This window comes from Trichoderma camerunense, assembly GCF_050948025.1.
Source record: "Trichoderma camerunense strain CBS 138272 chromosome Unknown V8C40scaffold_12, whole genome shotgun sequence".
Classification (NCBI taxonomy): Eukaryota; Fungi; Ascomycota; class Sordariomycetes; order Hypocreales; family Hypocreaceae; genus Trichoderma; species Trichoderma camerunense.
Window position 1 is genome coordinate 1,143,819 of NW_028145358.1, and position 19,352 is coordinate 1,163,170.

General features: G+C 51.1%; 6 protein-coding genes across 6 annotated transcripts; 5 read left to right on the forward strand and 1 right to left on the reverse strand.

Annotated features, from left to right (window-relative positions):
- The first annotated feature begins 606 nt into the window (after positions 1-606).
- V8C40DRAFT_280545 (uncharacterized protein) lies at positions 607-3,383 on the forward strand. Its single transcript, XM_083221406.1, has 10 exons — positions 607-987; positions 1,054-1,182; positions 1,318-1,485; positions 1,548-1,595; positions 1,651-1,731; positions 1,874-2,038; positions 2,093-2,203; positions 2,264-2,304; positions 2,378-2,538; positions 2,594-3,383. Exons 1-10 carry the CDS (start codon positions 882-884, stop codon positions 2,919-2,921), a joined length of 1,338 nt encoding a protein of 445 aa, XP_083071810.1. The 5' UTR covers positions 607-881; the 3' UTR covers positions 2,922-3,383.
- A 1,223-nt stretch (positions 3,384-4,606) lies between these two features.
- Positions 4,607-5,817, forward strand: V8C40DRAFT_49629 (uncharacterized protein). Its single transcript, XM_083223035.1, has 2 exons — positions 4,607-4,854; positions 4,932-5,817. Exons 1-2 carry the CDS (start codon positions 4,739-4,741, stop codon positions 5,686-5,688), a joined length of 873 nt encoding a protein of 290 aa, XP_083071811.1. The 5' UTR covers positions 4,607-4,738; the 3' UTR covers positions 5,689-5,817.
- V8C40DRAFT_249745 (N2227-like protein-domain-containing protein) lies at positions 5,703-7,680 on the reverse strand. Its single transcript, XM_083216823.1, has 2 exons — positions 7,342-7,680; positions 5,703-7,116 (listed from the first exon to the last, which is right to left on the reverse strand). The coding sequence occupies exons 1-2, from the start codon at positions 7,461-7,463 to the stop codon at positions 5,946-5,948; spliced, it is 1,293 nt and encodes a 430-aa protein (XP_083071812.1). The 5' UTR covers positions 7,464-7,680; the 3' UTR covers positions 5,703-5,945.
- Positions 7,681-7,865: 185 nt separating this feature from the next.
- Positions 7,866-8,354, forward strand: V8C40DRAFT_267549 (proteasome assembly chaperone 4 family protein; the record flags this gene model as incomplete). The annotated part of the gene is made up of 2 exons (XM_083219860.1): positions 7,866-8,048; positions 8,115-8,354. The coding sequence occupies 2 exons, from the start codon at positions 7,866-7,868 to the stop codon at positions 8,352-8,354; spliced, it is 423 nt and encodes a 140-aa protein (XP_083071813.1).
- A 1,133-nt stretch (positions 8,355-9,487) lies between these two features.
- On the forward strand, positions 9,488-10,259 carry V8C40DRAFT_49676 (uncharacterized protein). Its single transcript, XM_083223036.1, has 2 exons — positions 9,488-9,924; positions 9,989-10,259. The coding sequence occupies exons 1-2, from the start codon at positions 9,528-9,530 to the stop codon at positions 10,012-10,014; spliced, it is 423 nt and encodes a 140-aa protein (XP_083071815.1). The 5' UTR covers positions 9,488-9,527; the 3' UTR covers positions 10,015-10,259.
- V8C40DRAFT_249750 (armadillo-type protein) lies at positions 9,488-13,798 on the forward strand. Its single transcript, XM_083216824.1, has 4 exons — positions 9,488-9,924; positions 9,989-10,203; positions 10,266-12,896; positions 12,980-13,798. Exons 2-4 carry the CDS (start codon positions 10,102-10,104, stop codon positions 13,079-13,081), a joined length of 2,835 nt encoding a protein of 944 aa, XP_083071814.1. The 5' UTR covers positions 9,488-9,924; positions 9,989-10,101; the 3' UTR covers positions 13,082-13,798.
- The last annotated feature ends 5,554 nt before the right edge of the window (positions 13,799-19,352 follow it).

The following is a 19,352-nucleotide window of genomic DNA, read 5'->3' on the forward strand; positions in this document are numbered from 1 at the left end:
CTTGGCTTACAGTAGCTGGCTGGGGCGAAATCCAGCTGGCAATGCAGGCAACATTGAAGACCAGAAACAAAACCCAGCTCAGCGAAAACCGCACAAAGCCGCACACCACCTCCGAATCGGGGCCGCCTCCACGGGCCTCAGAGATCGTCCCATAGCGCAATGCGACTGCTGGCCAACGTCAGGATGCATTTTGCGCGCAGAAAAGCTGCCCATTAGCCGGAGCGACCCTTGTCTGCGCCGTCGACCTTGTGTGATGTGCTCTCTTATACAGGGACGCCACGCCATGGCCATTGACTTGATCTGCCCAGCAGCGGCGGCGGCAGCTCGAGGTAATTGCATGTAGCTAAACAAGCGCCCAGCGATGCATGCCAGATGTCTCCATAATCCTATCCGCCAGCGCCGCAGCTTGCTTTGCTAGCAGCAGCTCGCAGCAATCCACTCACTCAACCTTGCGGCACCACCCAATACAAGCATACCAACAGGCCCGGGGAGCACTCGGGCCAGGAAGCAAGTGGACGACCCACGGAGGCTCGCGCCAATCTGGGCCATAGGAACAGGCCCAAACGTTCCCCTCCCGCCCGTCGCTGTTTATCATCTCGCGCTGGTGCTGGTGCCGGAGCTGGAGCTGGTTGCTTTTTTGCTTCTTCTGCGTCTTGCTACGTCTTGCTGCCGCTTGCAATCATCCTTAAAAGGCCTTGGAATCCGCATTGCGTCCGGCCTTGCAACCCGTCCCCTCCGTCCGCCTGCCTCGACTAGAGGTGCTTTGCGCCTGTGCCTGTGCTCAGACCATTCGGGCTTCACCCGGTCCTTTGCGCCGTCCAGCACAAAGCGCCGGATGATCTTGTAGCTTTCCCGCGCTGCTCTGGGCGCAAAATGCCACAATGTACCACGGGTCCAAGTCAAAATCCCATCAATGGGGCAGCTGGTCCGACTGGGTTTTGGATGAGAACCACCACCGCTACTATCGTTTTCGCCAGGATTCTGAAGGTGCGAAAGACCCTCCCCGCGCTTGACATTTCTCATCACCGCCAACACCTGTGTGATACTTGCTAGGGAATTACGACTATGACTGGGACCAGCACGACTCGGCCGCCGCCGCTCATGCGCAAACTCCGCGAGACACAACGATCAACGACATAACCGAGGGCCTCAAAGGCCTCACCACCGACTACGATGGCTCAAGTGCGTTTTACCCACTTACCTACCAAGTCGCACTGGTTGCGCCGTGACAAGCTCAAGAGAGCTTGTGTGGCGGGCCACGATCGGCATGCGTATACGTGATAATTGGGTGACTGACGTTGGAGAGTGCCTTTGCAGTGTCCGAAGATCATTTGTCAAACTCGAAATCCGGCAGGCCCAAGAGCAAGCACAGGCACCGCACAGGCTCCCACGACGAGGACTCGGCACAAGGCGCCTACAGAACCTCGACGGCGGAATCGTTACATGTGTCCCAGGCGGGGCAGTATGATTACATGGGAAACCAATGTAAGTTGTCGCAGCTGCAGCGGAATCATGTCCCAGTCATTCACAGTATATCTCATAACTAGACGTCCACGGATCATCCGAAGCACAGTACTACCAGCCGTCGACATCAGGTATATAGCCAATGGCCAATATCCCACCGCTGTCGGCGATTGACTGACTGACAAGATTTTGTTGGCGGGGTAGACTCTCAATCGGCTCCCGTGTACGGCGCAAGAGAAGACCGATCAGCTGAGAATCACGCAGCTGGTGAGTGCACCCACAAATGCTCTATCTCGACCCCATCGCCCTGGGTTCCTTTATTTTTCATTGTTCTATTTTTTCCGTCGATTTATTTCAATTTTTTTCCGGTCATTTATTTCCTTGGTTCAATGCTGAAACCTGTAGCCAGACCGACCACTACGTGGGTACGACGAGCGGAATCATTACGACGAGCGAAAGCACAGCCCTGACCAAGATCACGAAGACGACGAGCTGGCAAACACTATAGCGGAGAGCCAGGACTACAATGCATACGCATATGCGAATGCTGGAGAGTCATCAGCATCGGCTTATGGTATGATACTCTTCCGCCATTTTTATACCACGCTGAAGCTAACAGGATATGTAGCTCAGTTTGATGACGACGAAGACGAGGGCCCGCCTACGCCAAAGGCTCAATCAGGAGCAGGCAGCTATCACATTGCGGCACTCGAGGAGCCATTAGAAGAGCTAGATCCACGTAGGTTCTTGCAACCATTCCTGCATGGGCCGCACCAGTAGAGCTGATGCTTAAGACTAGGTTATCGAGTTGAGCCGTCCAGCAAGTTTCAACCAGGCGAGGTGTGTACTACAACCAAGGCCCTTCCCTGACGCCTGGGGATAGAATGAGTCGGCTAACAGCAATGCTGAAAAGATATTTAAAGTCCATTGGTCAGAGCCGCAAGGCGCCAGCTCCGAAGGCGCTCCAAGCGTGTCCGGTAAACATGAAATCCAGAACCGGTTTGGAACAAAGTTTTTTGTCGGGTTCCGGCGCTTTATCGTGATAGCAAACGATCAGGGCCACTGCACCTGCGTGTATGTTCATATCAAGTCCCCTCCCTTCTCGAGTGGTCATTCTAACTGTTAACAGCCCTATTCTGACGTACGGTGGCAAAGCCTGCAAAAAGAAAGGTGTCAAGGCTGACAAACACGGCATCATTCATGAGCGCGGCAGCAAGCCACGACTACTGGATAAAGAGCCAAAGCTAGGCTTCCCTCCCGTTCGGGTCGAGATGAAAGAAGAGGGCGAGAAGCTCTCAAAGGAGTCCCGCGTCAACTATTCAAAGCTGGTTACGGTAGAACACAACGTCAAGGTGTTTTTCATCGGATCAATTGTGTACAATGACTGGGAACTTGTTAGCGATGCCGTAAACCACTGCTGGAACAAAAAGAACCACCAGAAGCAGAGGCATCGATAAGACCCTGGGGGAAAGCTGATGGCTGGCACAGACACGTTTTTATCATCTCAAGCGGTTGCGCACACCTCGAGCGCATCGCATTCGATGGAGCCGCCTTGCCAATGGCAGTGCACCCATCCACAAAATACGTTCCTCGGAAATAGATATCCCACGATGTCACAAGATTCCTGCGGACCCTGTGCCTGGCAATCTTGAGCTGGAAATACAGCATGGGTATCCCCCCTGGCATCTTCGAGATGCCCTTTTTTTACGCACAGCATTACGGCCACAACCGGCAAGCATTATTTTTCTTCTTCGGCGTCTCGTTGCTTTGCAGTGCCTAATCAGTTTTCCGTTTAAAGCCGTGAAGGCTTGACTGGAAGCGTAGAGTTTCAGCCGCGCTTACGGGGGGTAGATTGCATTCGCTTGCTTTGGCCCATGTGGTGGAAACAGGACACACACATTTATTGCTCGGCTAGCCGGGCCGGCTGGATATCATCAGGATGCATGATTTCTCCTTATTATTCTATACATTGGGTATATTGACATGTTTTTATGTGTCCCTTTTTTTTTCTTCACGGCATATATTTTGATGTACGGTCTCATTGCATATTGTCGAAAGCTTGATGTTGCTGCTGATGCTTTGGAGGGGATGATGTATTTAACTGCCGCTTGACATGAGTCAGAATATGAGATACCAAATCGTTGCTATAGCATGACTTTTCCAGTTGTAAGTGTTGAAACAACAAGATTACATGTGGTATGCTGTGACACAGCTGAAGAGGAGCTGCCATTGAAGGTTGGCAACCAACTTGGTGAGCTAGACCAGAGTGAAGGAGGATCGGCGTGTCAGCTCAGGCACCATGGAGAAGAAGAGGGTAGCAATATTCCTTCTAGAAAGCTGCCTCTTATATACTGGAATTAATAGTGTTAGTATAGCTTTTTGGCTTGCATTTTCGGCTGCGTCGGATTTATCTCACTGGAGCTGATCATCACTACACATGTAAGTCATTGCATGCTAACAATCCAAGGGTTGCTTTTAAAGATTGCATGTGTATTATTGACAGCTTATCGCGACCATTTGTAGATGTAACACGGAGTATTCTGAGCCAATCCAGATATCTCTGTTAATAGCCCTATACACCACCTCCCTCATCAGCTGAGCCCTCGCGCGCAATCCAGTCTCAATTTCCAAGACATCCAGCTCTTCTCACTTCTTCCCAGCCGAACAATCTCTCACCAAAACAACTCCAAGCCTTAAATCAATCCCTCATAAGCATCCCCGCACATGTTATCACCATACCACTCTCACCCAAAAAAAGCATACCGCCATCGAAGATTAGTCGTTCGGTAGTGCCAGATCTAAATACCCCAGAAAAAAAAAAGAAGGGGAAAAAAAAAACCCCAAGCAGATCTTGATATGTAAGCCTCTCCCCGGGCCGTCTCTTCCTGTGCCTCGGCATCTTCCCCCGCAATTACTGGGCTTGTAGGTACCTCTTCTGCGAAAATTTGCGGCGGGGGTACCTGATACCCTATCTTTCTTTTCTAGTTTTCGGCGTCGGTCCACTTCCATCTACACCGAGGATCTAGGGACAAGGGGGGGCAACACCTTTTGACGTTTAAAACCGTCTTGCAGTGGCCATGTTAGAGGAAAGATAAAATCCTCCGCTCTTCTTCTTTGAATTCTTCGTTTTGAATTATATACCCTGTTTGCCTCTTTTTTCTTCCTTGGTGGATATACGCTTTTTCGTTGATCAATTGCATCCCTTTATATTTTTTTTTCAAATACGCGTCCAACTTAAAGAACCACATCACTTCCTAACCATCCATCCACCACAATGTCTGCCGCCGTCGAGGCCACTCTGGAGGACTTCCCTTCGCTCTTCTCCCTCAAGGGCAAGGTCGCCGTCGTAACTGGCGGCTCTCGCGGCCTCGGCCTGCACGCAGCATCAGCGTAAGAAGAAGCTCTATGTCTCCTATATAGCAAAATCGCAAACACCCCCAGCTAACCCGCTCCCCCCAAAAAAACAGCTTCATGCAGGCCGGCTGCTCCAAGGTCTTCATCTCCTCCCGCAAGGCCGCCGCCTGCGAGGAGGCATGTAAAGTCCTCAACGCACTGCCCGGCCGCGCCGCCGACGCCACGGCAATCTCCGTGCCCGCCGACTCGGCCACCATGGATGGTGTCAACAGCCTTCTAGCCGCAGTGAGCAAGCACACCGACCACGTCGACATCCTGTTTGCCAACGCCGGCGCGACCTGGGGCGAGGCCTTTGACACGCACCCGGACCAGGCATTCGCAAAAGTCATGGACCTCAACGTCAAGGCCGTCTTCAACACGGTCCGCGTCTTCACCCCACTGCTGCAGAAGCAGGCCTCGCTCGACGACCCCAGCCGCGTGCTCATCACCGCCAGCGTCGCGGGGCTGGGCGTCGGCACCCTCGGCAAGCAGGGCACCTACGGCTACTCGGCCAGCAAGGCCGCCGTGCTGCACCTGGGCCGCAACCTGGCGCTCGAGCTGGGCCCGCGCGGCATCACCGTAAACTCCATCTGCCCGGGCTTCTTCCCCAGCAAGATGGCCAACGGGCTGTTGCAGCTGTCGGGCGGTGCGGACAAGATTGCTAAGGCGAACCCCATGCGCCGGTTGGGACGGCCGGAGGATATCGCGGGCATCGTGGTGTACTTGACGAGTCGGGCTGGGTCGCACGTAAACGGCGAGGCTATTGCCATTGATGGCGGTGCTTTGTGGTCTCGTGGAGAGCTGCTGGTTGAAGAACAGTCAAAGCTGTAATTTTGTGATTTTTCGTTTGAAATTGCCGGAGCTTGAGAGGATGGGCAAGAGAAAGAGTAGGACACGCATGCATGGGGGATATCCAGAGACTTGTATGATATAATGGCTGTACATAGTGCCGCATGAATACCGCATCAGACCGGCTGCACAAATTCCTTGTCTTTTTTTTTTTCACTTTCATTTCTTTTCCCGTATAATACAAAGCTGATAGTGGCGCACTTTATACGGCATTTGCAGTTCATTTGTTCCTCTATTTGTCATGTCTCGTCTGTCTTCTTCACATCGCTCGTTCCCTTCTTCTCCAGCGGCTTGCGAGCCACCCATGTCGTCACATTGTACACCGTCTGCAGCATGCTATCCGAATCCTGAATGTACGGCGCTCTGAGACCCATCTCCATCGACTCTACCACAAACCCCAGCTTCTCCACCAGCGCCATAACCTCATCGTTGCTCAGTTCGAAGCTCCCAGGATCGGCAATGCCAGACGAGTTGTTAAAGTCGTGCTCGCCATCGCCGTCATCGTCGTGCCCATGGTTGCCCGGCGCGTTGTTTTCAAAGTGCCACAGCAAAGGGCCGACGTTGATGAGGACACCGCCGGGCCGGAGGCAGTGGTAGATGACCTCGAGGTATCGAATGAGATTGGGCGCCGTGTCGAGGAAGAAGACGCTGGCGACGGCATCGTAGGAGGCTTCGTGGTCTTCGTCGCCGTATAAACATAGGAAGTCGGCGGCGCACATGGACATGGAGCCTAGGTTGGGGGCGTTGAGAAGTGTGGTGCCGGGATGGATGTCTGGCACGGCGTAGCTGCGGAGGTGGTTCTCTCGAGTTTGGTGGTTGGAGAATGTATGTATCCAAGGGTAGATTGTGTGCTCTCCAGCTTTTGCACATTCGTTGAGAATGTACGACGATGCCAACAGCTGGTGGTAGGATATTTCATTTCCTTCAGCCTCGTAGCCATCCCGGCACAGTTCAAACACGAGTCGTCCTAAACCCGCGCCTGGAACCAAGACTTTCAAACGCCTGCCCTCTGACGCCTTGGTCTCTTTTTCAAGAGCCTTCATCACGGGGCCGTACGATGCGGCCCTTTCCTCTGCGCCAGCTTCGGTCCAGTCGCGGTAGAACTGACGGAGAGTGCTTCTCGCCTTGTCTATGTCTGCATGCTTGGCTACTCCAGCCCATTCATGCGGCATGACCGGCGGGTCAGACTCTGATGCACTGGGAGGGAGGGCATTGAACGAAGTCAATCCTGACTTGAGAATGGCCCGAGCCAGGACGGCGTTGGTGTCAATCGCCTCATCGACCTTGTCCAGTGTGTCAAGGAAGTTGAAGGGAGGCGCGGCAAGGAGCTTCCAGTGAGCCTGAGGGAGGGCGTAGAAGGACCGGCGGCGAAGATGAGTGACGTTGAAGTGGGCGACTTTGGCATATTGTCTGGATAAGGTGTCAGGCCATCATTCCTTATGTGAGGATGATTGATGTGATGCAATGTGATGTGATGTTGCAATGAAGATAGATGTGTCGTATGAGATGAAATGCAGCTTATCAACAAGGCCCCCGGATAGATACTCTGCCCATTCCAACAGTCATGAAGCCATTCAAACAGGAAATCTCAACCCGCATGAAACAAACACAAGACAAGCAGCTCAATGTACTCACGCAAAAGAATCCAGCGCGCAAAAGATGACCCGAATCTCTTCAGGGTCGTCCATGCCGCCATCCACACTGGCCCATGCGCTCTCCTCGGCCACAGCCAAAGTAGCCCCGCCGTCGTGATCCATCTTCAGCCTGCTTCAACGACGATGTCCTGCGATCATGGTGGTGAGAAGGAAGGTTGGTGAGAGAGATGAGATGAGATGAGGCCGGGAAATAACAAGGTTAAGGTCTATCAAACAAGGTTTCTATTTTTGCTTTTACTTTTTTTCCGGGCCGCCGCAATCGGGTGTTTTTCTGGAGCCCTTTTGAATTTGTAACCGAGTTGCTTAGTGGGGGAATATGGTTTAGGTGGTGTGTTATCTTTTTTTTAGCAGCGCTAGTAATAGGTAGTGAGCTTTGGTTCACTCTCACCAACCGTGAATCATGTGATTTCATTGAGTCTTTCTCATTGCTGCTATTGACGCTTCACTCCTCAGTTTCGGAGATATATTCACTCCATCTGCACAATAACTTACTCAATACTCATCATGGCCACCGATTCAAACAGAGTAACTCAGGCCTCCATTCCGCTGCCGCGGTCTTTGGACACTCGCATTTTCATCCGCATCACAACCCAGGCCAAGGCCATTCTGCTATCCTTAACAACGGTGTCTCAGGAAGATGCTGCTGCCCCTAGGCCGATGGGCTCATTTGTCTATGCACTTCCCGATGTACGTCTTGAATATCTATACCCTATATAACGGCTTAAGAGGCGTATAAACTGACACCAATGCCAGAGATTCAATCACCAGCAGGCCATCGCCACTACACTCTTCTCCGCAGAGTCATCTCTAGAGTTTACAACACGAGTGGCAAAGCTGGTGGCCCGAAAGACTGAGCTCCCAGTCTACGTGACAAATTCCATCAGCTTAGAGAGCATGGGCATGGGCGGCACAGTCGAGGAGGAAATGGAGGCTTTCAAGAGCGTGGCCGAGGCAATCTTGAGCCTCCTCCCCAAGACAGCGCTCCCAAGCTAGCTGCAGCCCCGGTGTGTAGATGATAAGGTAGTTTATGAAGCAATTCATGGTCGCGACAGAGCAAGGCCGCACGTGCTTGCATGCCTTTGATGGGAGGCATGATCTGCCCTGCCTATCAAGGGGACATGTGCTAATCTTGCAGCACGCTGCACCCTTGCTGACTGGCTCGAGAAGCCTTCCAGAACGAAGGGATCTGCAACAGCATATCAACTAGGCCATATTCGTGAGAGCATCAGTCTAGTCTGTTGGGCAAGTCACATCTGAAATACCACTTCACCCAAGAGTCACTGCTTTCGGCCAGTTCTTGTTGAGCGTTATTGTTTAAAAATGCATTGAATAAATGTAGATAGCCTACATGGAAGATAACGGGCCGAGAAATCTTCAGTCATGAGATGGGGTTTTCCATGTTACATCAAATACATTATTCTTGCACCATGAGATCAGGCCTCGTGGTGAGGGGGAGAGCCTGTAAGGTACGGGTGCTATCACAATAGCGGCAGGTCGCTAATAAACAGCACGAGTTTGGCAATGCTGCAATTGCCCGGCGTCTGATTGATCGAATTATTAGCATGTGAGCTACCCCTCTGTCACGGAGATGCCGGTACGGCCGCCACAAATACCGACATTGCCTGGGACACGCTTTAATCAAATCTTTTGTTGAGTGCTACTAAGGTACGAAGTATGTCACAGAGGATAAAGCAATAAGCGCTGCCAGCCACCTTTTTTTCGTGTAACGGGTACTTGATACGATGGCGTATAAGGTTAGTAGCACTCGGGGTATCGAGACGCACTGGCTACATGTTTGTGAAAAGATGACTTCAAGATGTCTCCATTTTCAGAGAGTAGATGAAGGTAATAGTACTATAATAGAGAAAATCTGGATACCTGGATGGTAGCAGTGATGATAACAGGAAATACTGCTGTTACTGATACACTTCCATGTTATCTGTCAGATACCCGTGAACCCACACCGAACAGGTACATTCTGCACTGCTGATACCAAGCCGGAACCACTCCGATTCTTCTTCATCACAGTCACCTGACTTTTGCAGTGCACACATGCACACTGTCAGTGGTTTCATGCACTGCCAGTAGTTTAGCAGCACGCTAACAGAGCAGAGCATTAGCATAGACTCCATATGTACGATTTTTTTCTCCCCTAAAATTTTGCCCATGGTCCCTCCTATTCCCGTTTCGCCTCGCCCATTGCCCACGGGTTATCGTTATCGCACCCCGCTACGAAATTTGGCCGCCAAAAAAGAGGTGGGTTTGCTCCCCGCCAAATCAAACCAAACCGCTCGAGGGCGCACAAGGTTTGGCGCATCGTCTCTCTTTCGGCCACGAGGAGAATCTGCTCAGTTTGCTTGCTGCAAACATTCGAGCCTCCGCCTCTCACGAAACGACCTCGAGCGCCTGGCTTCTCGATCCCCAGAGTCAGAATCAGAGTCGACACCTCGTGCCGTCTCGGCCAACGCCTTGAATCCTCGGACCCGCCTCCAAAAACCCTCCAACCGCCACCAAGTTCCTCGAACATCAGGGGTCCTTGATACCGGTTCCTTGCTCTTATCTTGTACGCCCTGCTACTACGCCATGGGAAGCCATGTAGGATGCTAATTCGCCTTACCTCTGCAAAGCCTATAGCTGCCGCTTCATGTCCTAGAGCATCGCCAATCAGCAAGCCCGCCACCAAGCGCATCGCATTGCTCCTCTAGCGCGCAGCGAACTGCTGCCACCACTACCGCCCATCATGTCGTGGCAACCAGCCCCAGAGTCGTTGAGCCAGCTTGCAGCATGTCTCAAAGACTCCCTCAGCGGCTTTGACAAGAACGCCCAGAAGCAGGCTGAGCAGGTCAGTGTCAACCCAGAGACGGACTTGCTTGATCGAACGCTGACCGAGTATTGAGCAACTAGATGCTTCAGCAAGCTAAAAACTCGCCTGATATCAACAATTATCTAGCTTACATCCTCTCCAGCCCCCAGACGCCCGAGGGCCTGCAGTGCAGCGACCAAGACTATCATCTTGTTCGATCAGCTGCCGGTATCATGCTCAAGAACAATGTCAAGACCGACTGGAAATCAATCCCAGAATCGAGCCTGCAGCTCGTCAAGCTCGCCGTGCCCATGAGCTTGCAAGATAAGAACTCTCAGATCCGGAATTTCGGCGGAAACATTGCTACTGAAGTCATCAAGAAGGGTGGTTTGATGGGATGGCCCGAGCTGCTCCCTCAGCTCCTCGAAATGATTGGCAACTCGAACGGCCAATACTCCAACGAAGCTCAGGAGGGTGCCATGTCTGCCCTGTCCAAAATCTGCGAGGACAACTTCAAGATGCTGACCAAGGAGGTCAATGGCCAACGACCACTCAACTTTGTTCTTCCACAGCTCATTGCTGCGACCAAGAGCCCCCTCCCGAAAGTACGTGTTGGAGCACTGACGGCCATCAACGTCTTCACCCCGAGGGCATCACAGGCCATGGTCAACAGCATCGATGACCTGCTGCAGCATCTCTTTGTCCTATCAGGAGACGAAAACACCGATGTGCGCCGGCAGGTGTGCAGAGCTTTTGTCCACCTGGTCGAGACAAGACCGGACAAGCTACAGCCGCATCTTGGTGGCTTGGTAGACTATCTCATTACCCAGCAAAAGGACGAAGACGAGGACCTTGCCTGCGAGGCCGCCGAGTTCTGGCTGGCCATTGGCGAACACGATGACCTCTGGGCCGGTCTGCGGCCTTACCTCAACAAAATCATTCCCGTTTTGCTGCACTGCATGGTATACAGCGGAGAGGACATTGCCCTCCTCGGTGGGCTTTCGGATGACGAGGATGAAGAGGACCGAGAAGAGGATATCCGACCAGCCTTTGCCAAGAAGTCTCAAGCCAGGACTGCAAACGGAGAAGGCAATCTTTCGGCTGATCCCAACCAGAACGGCGGTGCCTACGAGAAGCTTGCCGCCATGGATGAAGGGCTGGAGGAAGGCGAGGTTGATGATCTCGATGAGGATGGTGATGACGCGAATCCCGACGAGAGATGGACTGTCAGGAAGTGCTCAGCGGCTGCACTCGACGTTTTCGCCCGCGACTTTGGCGGACCTGTTTTCGAAGCCATCTTCCCGTATCTCTCCCAGAACCTTAAGCACGAAGAGTGGCCTCACAGAGAGGCTGCAGTCCTGGCTCTCGGCGCGGTGGCTGACGGATGCATGGATACCGTAACACCTCACCTCCCTGAACTGGTGCCATACTTGATCTCTCTTCTCGAGGATCAGGAGCCGGTTGTTAGGCAAATCACTTGCTGGGCCCTGGGAAGATACTCCTCCTGGGCGGCTAACCTTGCTGAGCAGTCTCAGCGAGAGCAGTTTTTCCTTCCCATGATGGACGGTATCCTTCGCAAGATGTTGGACAAGAACAAGAAGGTCCAAGAGGCGGGTGCCTCGGCGTTTGCGAACCTGGAGGAGAAGGCTGGAAAGAAATTGGAGCCATACTGCGGACCCATCATCCAACAGTTTGTCCAGTGCTTCGCCAAATACAAGGACCGCAACATGTACATTCTCTACGACTGTGTTCAGACACTGGCCGAACGCCTGGGCCCCTTTATTGCCCGGCCTGAGCTGGTCAACCAGCTGATGCCAGCGCTGATTACGAGATACAATGCCGTCTCGGACCAGTCTCGCGAGCTATTCCCGCTCCTCGAGTGTCTGTCTTACGTTGCTTTGGCCCTTGGTCAATCGTTCACCCCCTATGCGCACACGATCTTCTTACGCTGCATCAACATCATCCACACAAACCTTGAACAGGGCATTAACGCAACCACCAACCACACCATCGACCAGCCCGATAAGGATTTCCTCATCACCAGTCTTGACCTTTTGAGCGCCATTATTCAAGCCCTTGAGGACGACAAGTCGGCCGAGCTTGTAAAGAGCTCCCCGCACCCCTTCTTTGAGCTCCTTGGTTTCTGTATGGAGGACCCCACAGATGAAGTACGGCAATCAGCGTACGCACTGCTCGGCGACTGCGCCAAGTATGTCTTCCCAGAACTTCAGCAGTACATTCCAACAGTTCTACCCATCTTGTTGAAGCAACTTGACATGGACAGCATCCTTGATGAGGAAATTGAGAGCGGATTCGGTGTCATTAACAATGCCTGCTGGTCGGCTGGCGAGATTAGCATGCAGCACCTCAAGGGTATGCAGCCTTGGTTGCCAGAGCTGCTTCAACGCTTCGTTGAGATAATGTCCAACCCCGGTGTGCCCAAAGGACTTGTTGAGAATGCCGCCATTGCCCTCGGACGCCTCGGCCTTGGCAATGCAGAGCAGTTGGCGCCGGCCCTTCCAAAGTTCGCCGAAGAATTCTTGACTGCCATGCAAGAAGTTGATCCTACCGAAGAAAAAGCTACTGCCTTTAAGGGGTTCACCTTGATTGTTGGGCAGAACCCGCAGGCTCTGGAGAAGGTCTTGCTGGAGTTTTTCGTCGCCATTGCTCGTTATCAAGACATGAACTTGAGGAACCCAATCAAGCAAGAGCTACATGAAACGTTCCGAAATGTAAGGATACCTACAATCCTCTTCCCCAACCCCCTTCTTTGTCTTTTCGAGAAAGTACTATGATCCTAACCACCATAATGCAGGTTCTAAACGTCTACAAGCAAATCATCCCGACGTTTAACGATTTCATCAACCAATTGCAGCCACAAGATCAGCAAGCCCTGAAGACCCTCTACGCGATATGAGAGCAGAAAGCGGAGTTCATTGGGAAAGCGCACAGTCGCAGCTAGGGAGGACGGAAAGAAAAATGAAAGTTAGCGCTGGACGCAGGAAACGTCGGGACGGCCTTGAGACGCTGTTATCTCTGACAAAGTCTGATATGCAGAGGTCATGTGTAACCCTGAGGCTTAGTGGGAGGAATGTAATGGGACTGTTTAAAAAAGAAAAAAAGAAATCCCCACATAGCGATACTTTTGCTGCCCGTCGATTCCATGGAAGAAAAATAAGGGTAGGTATGATTGGATTTGACTCGCTCACAGGGGAGGAAAAAAGGAGAGAGAAAGTTCCCGCAGAGCAAGATGAGAGATACCTTGGAACGAAGTAACAACGAAGTGACGATGGGAAAGAAAAAGCAAGAGGAAAAAAGAAGAAGAGACGAGAAAAGGCTTTTTAAAATCTGCATGGCGGAGGAAATAACGGGAACAGGTGTCATGACTTTTATTTTACTTTTTGGGAGAAGAGGGTGCCATGGATGGGGGCTGCAAAACCCATAACCTTTATAGATAGATATTTCTTTTTTTTTTCTACTCTATTTTTTGAAACCTCTTTCAGCCATGTCTGCATACTTACAGAGTGGCTAGAAGAGACGCCGTGTATGCGTTGCCGGTGGCTTCCATAGTAGTTATTAAGTAGTTTAGAATCAAAACAAACACGATGTTTTTTTATATCTAGATGGTTACAGGTTTCAATATACATTTTGTAGGATGCTTATATCAAGCGTTCTTTCTACTGTGGCTGTTTTCATGCATCATCACCGGCTTCATTTGCTATGTTTCTTTCAACTAGTATTTGAAGCTTCATCTATCCATGGACCAGATGCATTTTTAATCGGTTACGAAACGTTTAAGGAAGGGGATAGTATATGAATGAGGGGTGTATTGTGGGAGGAAATCGGGTAAGTAGAGGCGGGATTCATTGGAATAAGTAGGTGGATGGGGATTGTGTTTTGATGGGCGTAGGTAAGGTATTTTGATGTTGTGGGAGTGATGGGGGGTTGAGATTGGTGTGGATATGTTATATGACTAGTGTAAGGGGGAAGAGAGTCGACGTATATCTTTGTAGTTTTGTTTCGTTGAAGATGATAAACGAGTAATCTGAATATATAGGTTTCTCATAACGCAGAAGTGAGGATGTAAAGTCTCTCTCTATTGTAGCTATACAAGAGTAAAAGGGGGGTGGTTATAAGTTCACCATGAGCTCCCTAGTCAGGGAAGATGGAATGTCCCCTACGTTGTCAATCATGGGAAATGGAATATCCCTACATCGCAGAGATTCATCTCCTCTATGACTTAAATCTAGCTCTATGATGTTCATCTTTGAAGGGAAAGCAAGAGTCGAAAAGAACGATGTGTAACTACAGGATCTGTCTTTATATGCCAATTACATGGAACCCAGATGTGTCTCCTCACAATGAAAACATACGAAACTGGGCTTGAATTAGACAAGAGAAAACAATCATAATCGCTATTCAGCATCTAAGGATATACAATAAGGAGCTGTTGAATCGAGACCCTCACTCACACAAGATGCAACCACATGCACCCTTCCACAGCCCACAATCCATCATAACAACGACTTGCACAACATCAACTCTACAACTTCATCCGTCATTGAAATCACGAACATCATCCATGTTTCTCTGATTACTCTTCAAAAAAGGGGCCTGACTCGATTAGCTCCGACAAACAACCCACAGGTTAATACATCATCTTATAAGCGTCAACTAATCGAAATACACATCACGACAACAATACACCCAACATGGCGCCGATCATTGCTATATACGAAGTCATTCTTCAACCGATGCCATCAGCATTCATTTAATCGACATAAGGAGCAAACAATCAACGACTCAAGGCCCTAAGGATGTAGACAAAACTACAACGCCCGCCAACAATCCACCCATCTTAGGCAACCCGCTCAACTGCCGGCAACGCAATGCAATACAACTACGATAGTAAATCTCATCTCCGCGACATCTGCTCCGGAAAGCTCACGGCATGTTCCGTCAGCGCAAAACACAAATCCCCGTCCAAATCTGACTAAAGGACACTTCATCAAACCCCTTTTCAACTACCTGATCCGCTTTAGAGGTTTTGAGTTGCCCAAAAGAAGAAGAAAAAGCATCGCCCACATAATTTCTCGGGATTTTGTTATCACAAAGTTTTTTCTTCCCCCTTCCCCTGGCTCATCACACGGGAAGGGCGAAGAAAAAACCTTGTCTTGCCCCGTACCTGTAAGCATTCCAAATATTCTTACCCACCTCCTTCCGCTCCGTCTCGGAAAGATGTATCACATCATGCAAGGAAGATACCGGGCTGCCAAGAAGAGATGTCGGTACCCAAAGCAAGACGGGGGCAAAAATACAAATAAAAATTATAGGCCAACAAAAAGAAAGAAGAAGAAGGAAATAAAAGGCCCGTTCTTGAATCGCGCTGCAGCTGACAGCTACGCTTACAACAAGACCCAACTCTCCCGCGAAAAGCCTATCTGCATCACCACATCTAACTTCCGAGTGAACCGCGGGAGCCACTTGCTGCTCACTGATGGTCATCAAGTGGGCGCAACTAGGCGAGCCCGAAAGCGAAGAAAACGAGTGCCTGCTTTTGCCCCTTGGCGCAGTCAATCGCAATGAGTTTATTCCAAGTACCGAGTCAGACGTGGTTCGAGATCCGGTACTCGATAGTGCAGATGACTAGCCCGTTGCCTCTTTTCGTATCTTGCCGCCCTAGTTGGAGGCTGTAAACGAAAACGAAACCCAAGTGCTTCATTCCAGCAACCCAATTGACCTTCTTACTATCAGCACATAATACTGTAATAGTAAGCGAGAAATGTGCATACGGACTTACACGGTAGGGGGGTATCGAGCCAAAAATCTACAAGTATGCATATTCTCATGCAATCCAGGGTGGCAAAGCTCGGTGCCTTTCGGAAGACTACCGATGGCAAATGGCCTCTCCTCGAGGGCATCCAACTTTCAATGTACTGTAGTACCCGTAGAGTCCGGAGACATGATCCCATCACCTGTCCGCGCGTTCGGGTCGCTGCTGCATGCTCGATGGAGACACGTACAGGCAATGTACGTACTGCCCTACGTACTCATAGGCCTGTAAGGCCCTCTCGGGTGCATAATGTGGTGAGATGGGTAGATGCAGAACGGGCCAAAAAGAGGGTTGCACTGTCGGCTCACGCGCTATCGCATCGCATCGCAGAAGGCCATTCGCTGCACGCAGAAATGCGCCATGGCTATAAACTAGATGGCTCGATGCTATTCTTAGCTCTTGAAGGCGGCAGCCACATGTGCATGATGCAAGCTGAAGGAAACAGGTGACACTGGCACCTTATTGGCATCTTCAATCTCGTCAGGGCGGGCGAAGGAGAGGGCGGCTGCGTTTGGCCAGAAACACAGCCTGGCTGCGGTTGCGGTTCTCACCCAAGGCCTCATAAGCAAACCGTATCCATGCCCGTATCAAAAATCCCGACGGGACCTACTGTAAAGGTACAGGTACAGGCACAGGCACAAGTACAGGCACAAGTACTGTACAGGCTTGTCCCGGCCACGGCAAAGGGGGGCAGTCAGTCAGTCCCATCTGTTGCTTGGCATGTCGGTATCATGGACTCCGGCTTGTGAGAGGTTAAACCCTCACATAACCTTGAAGCATGTTTGACAAGATTGAAACAGCACCGGCAACTCGATCTCACCTGTCAGCACTTCTTTGCAAGTATATGTTTCAGAGTGCAAGGGAAATGTATTGCCAAATTAGGCAGTTACGCCAATGTCCAGCGTGTAGGGGTCAGATTCAGCCACTGTGCATGCCAGGAGTAACACGGAATGCAGAGGACATCAAGGCGCGGATGACTGCCGCAGAGAAGGGGGCACATTTTCGAACAGAGACGCCCCCATCATACTAGGAATCAGGGCACCCGGCTGATAGAATCTGCAGGTGATTAGCCCATGGGAAAAACAAAATAAACAAGAGACGCACCTTGACCCCATTCATCGTGGGGGAGGGTTCCAGATTTCATGTACATGCTACGCTCTTGGCGGGTAGATTTTGTGGGCAAATCTTTCCGCAAGACATTATTCGCCTATCATGCATCATCAAAGTAGTCTTTAGACAGTCGACCTCATTTCTTGCCTGTACACGTGCAATGGGTTGAAAGGCTGATATGGAGCTTCGGGGCCTCGCGCTTCGGCACTGTGTCGCTGCCAAGATGCTGTGGGCATACTCCACGTAAATTTTCCATCCTTGTCGTCTTCACTCAGACCTATCTTGGCCTCTTTTCAAGCCCAAAGACATCGACTAATCGCACTATCATGTGTGTCTTGAGCCGAGTCGTTTGCTTCGTGCATGCAATCGGGGTCTTGTCTGACAGCGACCCCTGCGTAGTACTAAGAGCGCTCCGTGCGCAAGACGGACCAAATCGGCTTGAACTGACTGACATGCTGCTGCTCATACTGCTGCGGCTGACGTATTATCACTGCCATGCTCGATTGGGCAGATCAAATGACTAGCTTGACTCTGGCTAATGAGATAGCCGTCTTAGCACGAGGAGATCGCTAACCATCCGTCAAAGGCTCCGGTTTAAGCAAGCCGGCGAGAAACTAGCAACAGAAAAAAAGGGAGAAATCATCAAATGGTAACTTGGCCGTCTTGCCAAGACCAACAAGCAGGTTGCGGCCAGGCACGCCACGTCTGAAACATGGCAGACAGCAATACCCTGCGGCAACCCATTTGTCAAGCCAAATTTGTGCTTGCGCTTGCTCTGACACCGTACAAGGATATCATATAACAGCAAGAGAGGCGTGACGGGGCATTGCTGATAACAAGCCCGGGGATACCCATGATGATACTGGTGACGATGCTAGCCTTGTCTAGAACCAGAGGATGCCCAGGGAATCTAGCCCAGATAGTCAACCGGGGTGCATAAGCGATACCACAAACTCCGTGTAACCTGTACGTTAGTTTGGGCCCCGGATGGGCAAAAAAACGCTCCCTTAATCTTGCCATTCACACATGCCCACCACCAGGTCTTGACCTTTTGTCACCCAACCCAACAGCATCAAAGCCATCCATACAGTACGAGTATTGGGCCCGGTTGCTCTGCTCCGCACTCGTTGCTGAATCATTGCGTCTCGAGATTCTGGTTCTGCCTGACTCTGTGTGGGGTGAGATATAGACACGCTCCATCTCATGGCTTGTCCGGCATCTCACCCTTCTCGATTAACTTCACCACCACGTCCTCAGCATCAGCATCAGCAACACAGCAACAGTAAATCGGGCTTGAACCAAAGGGAGACTTGGAGAAAAAAGTGCTCTGCGGCCCCGCTCAGTAGTGCCACACCATTGTTGCACTGGCACCACGTTAGGGCTATTTCTATATTTAGGTGCACTACCGAAGGTTTTGTCGAAGCTCTCTCAGCCAGTTGCGGAGCAGACACGCCGCTGCGGCAAAAGACATGCAGGCTGGAAGTGCATACAAGTTGGCCCATTTTCCCTCTGGCAAATCAGCTCATCCCAGCATTCGGAGGTGTTTCGTCATAATTTGGAATTTGCTAACCGGTGCATCTCCCCCGCTTTGCGTTTTAGCATTGTTCATGGGGACAGTAGTCAATACACGGCCATCAAGTTGGTGGACGTCGAGGGCGAGGAACTGAAGGGAAGAAAGAAAGACGGCCAGGGGGGCTGACAATTCCCCTGCAAAGAGCAATGGATTGTCTGGTGTTGGCCGAAGCTCTCGGCCGATCATAGACGATCTCATCAGGAACCGACATTGACCTTGCAGTGACATAACAGGAACGCGCGGGCGGAATGTTCGGCGCTCTGTGCCTGTATGTGCATGATGCCAAACCCATCGCTGTTAGTACCGGGTCGCTTGGAGGCTTTCATGAGGCTGCCATCATACACAGTGCTTCCAACAGTAAGGGTTTGCTGCATGGCCTAAAGCAAACAAAGCCGCGTCAGAACCAAAACCAGAGCTATCGGACCGTCTGTGAGTGATCACCTGCTCATTCGTTGATGCTCTGAACTTCTCGTCGACTTCCCCCCACTCCAAGGTGTACGTGCATGATAGACGGTGGTTCGCTAAAAGGCTGCATTGGACATCCGGATACTATATATCATCTCATTGTATATCCGCCCAGCGTACACCAAGTGTATCCAAGCTGGTGGCATAATAGAACAGGTGTAAATCGAGCTTTGCTTGGCCGGCGGCGGCGCGGCGGACCCGGGTCAA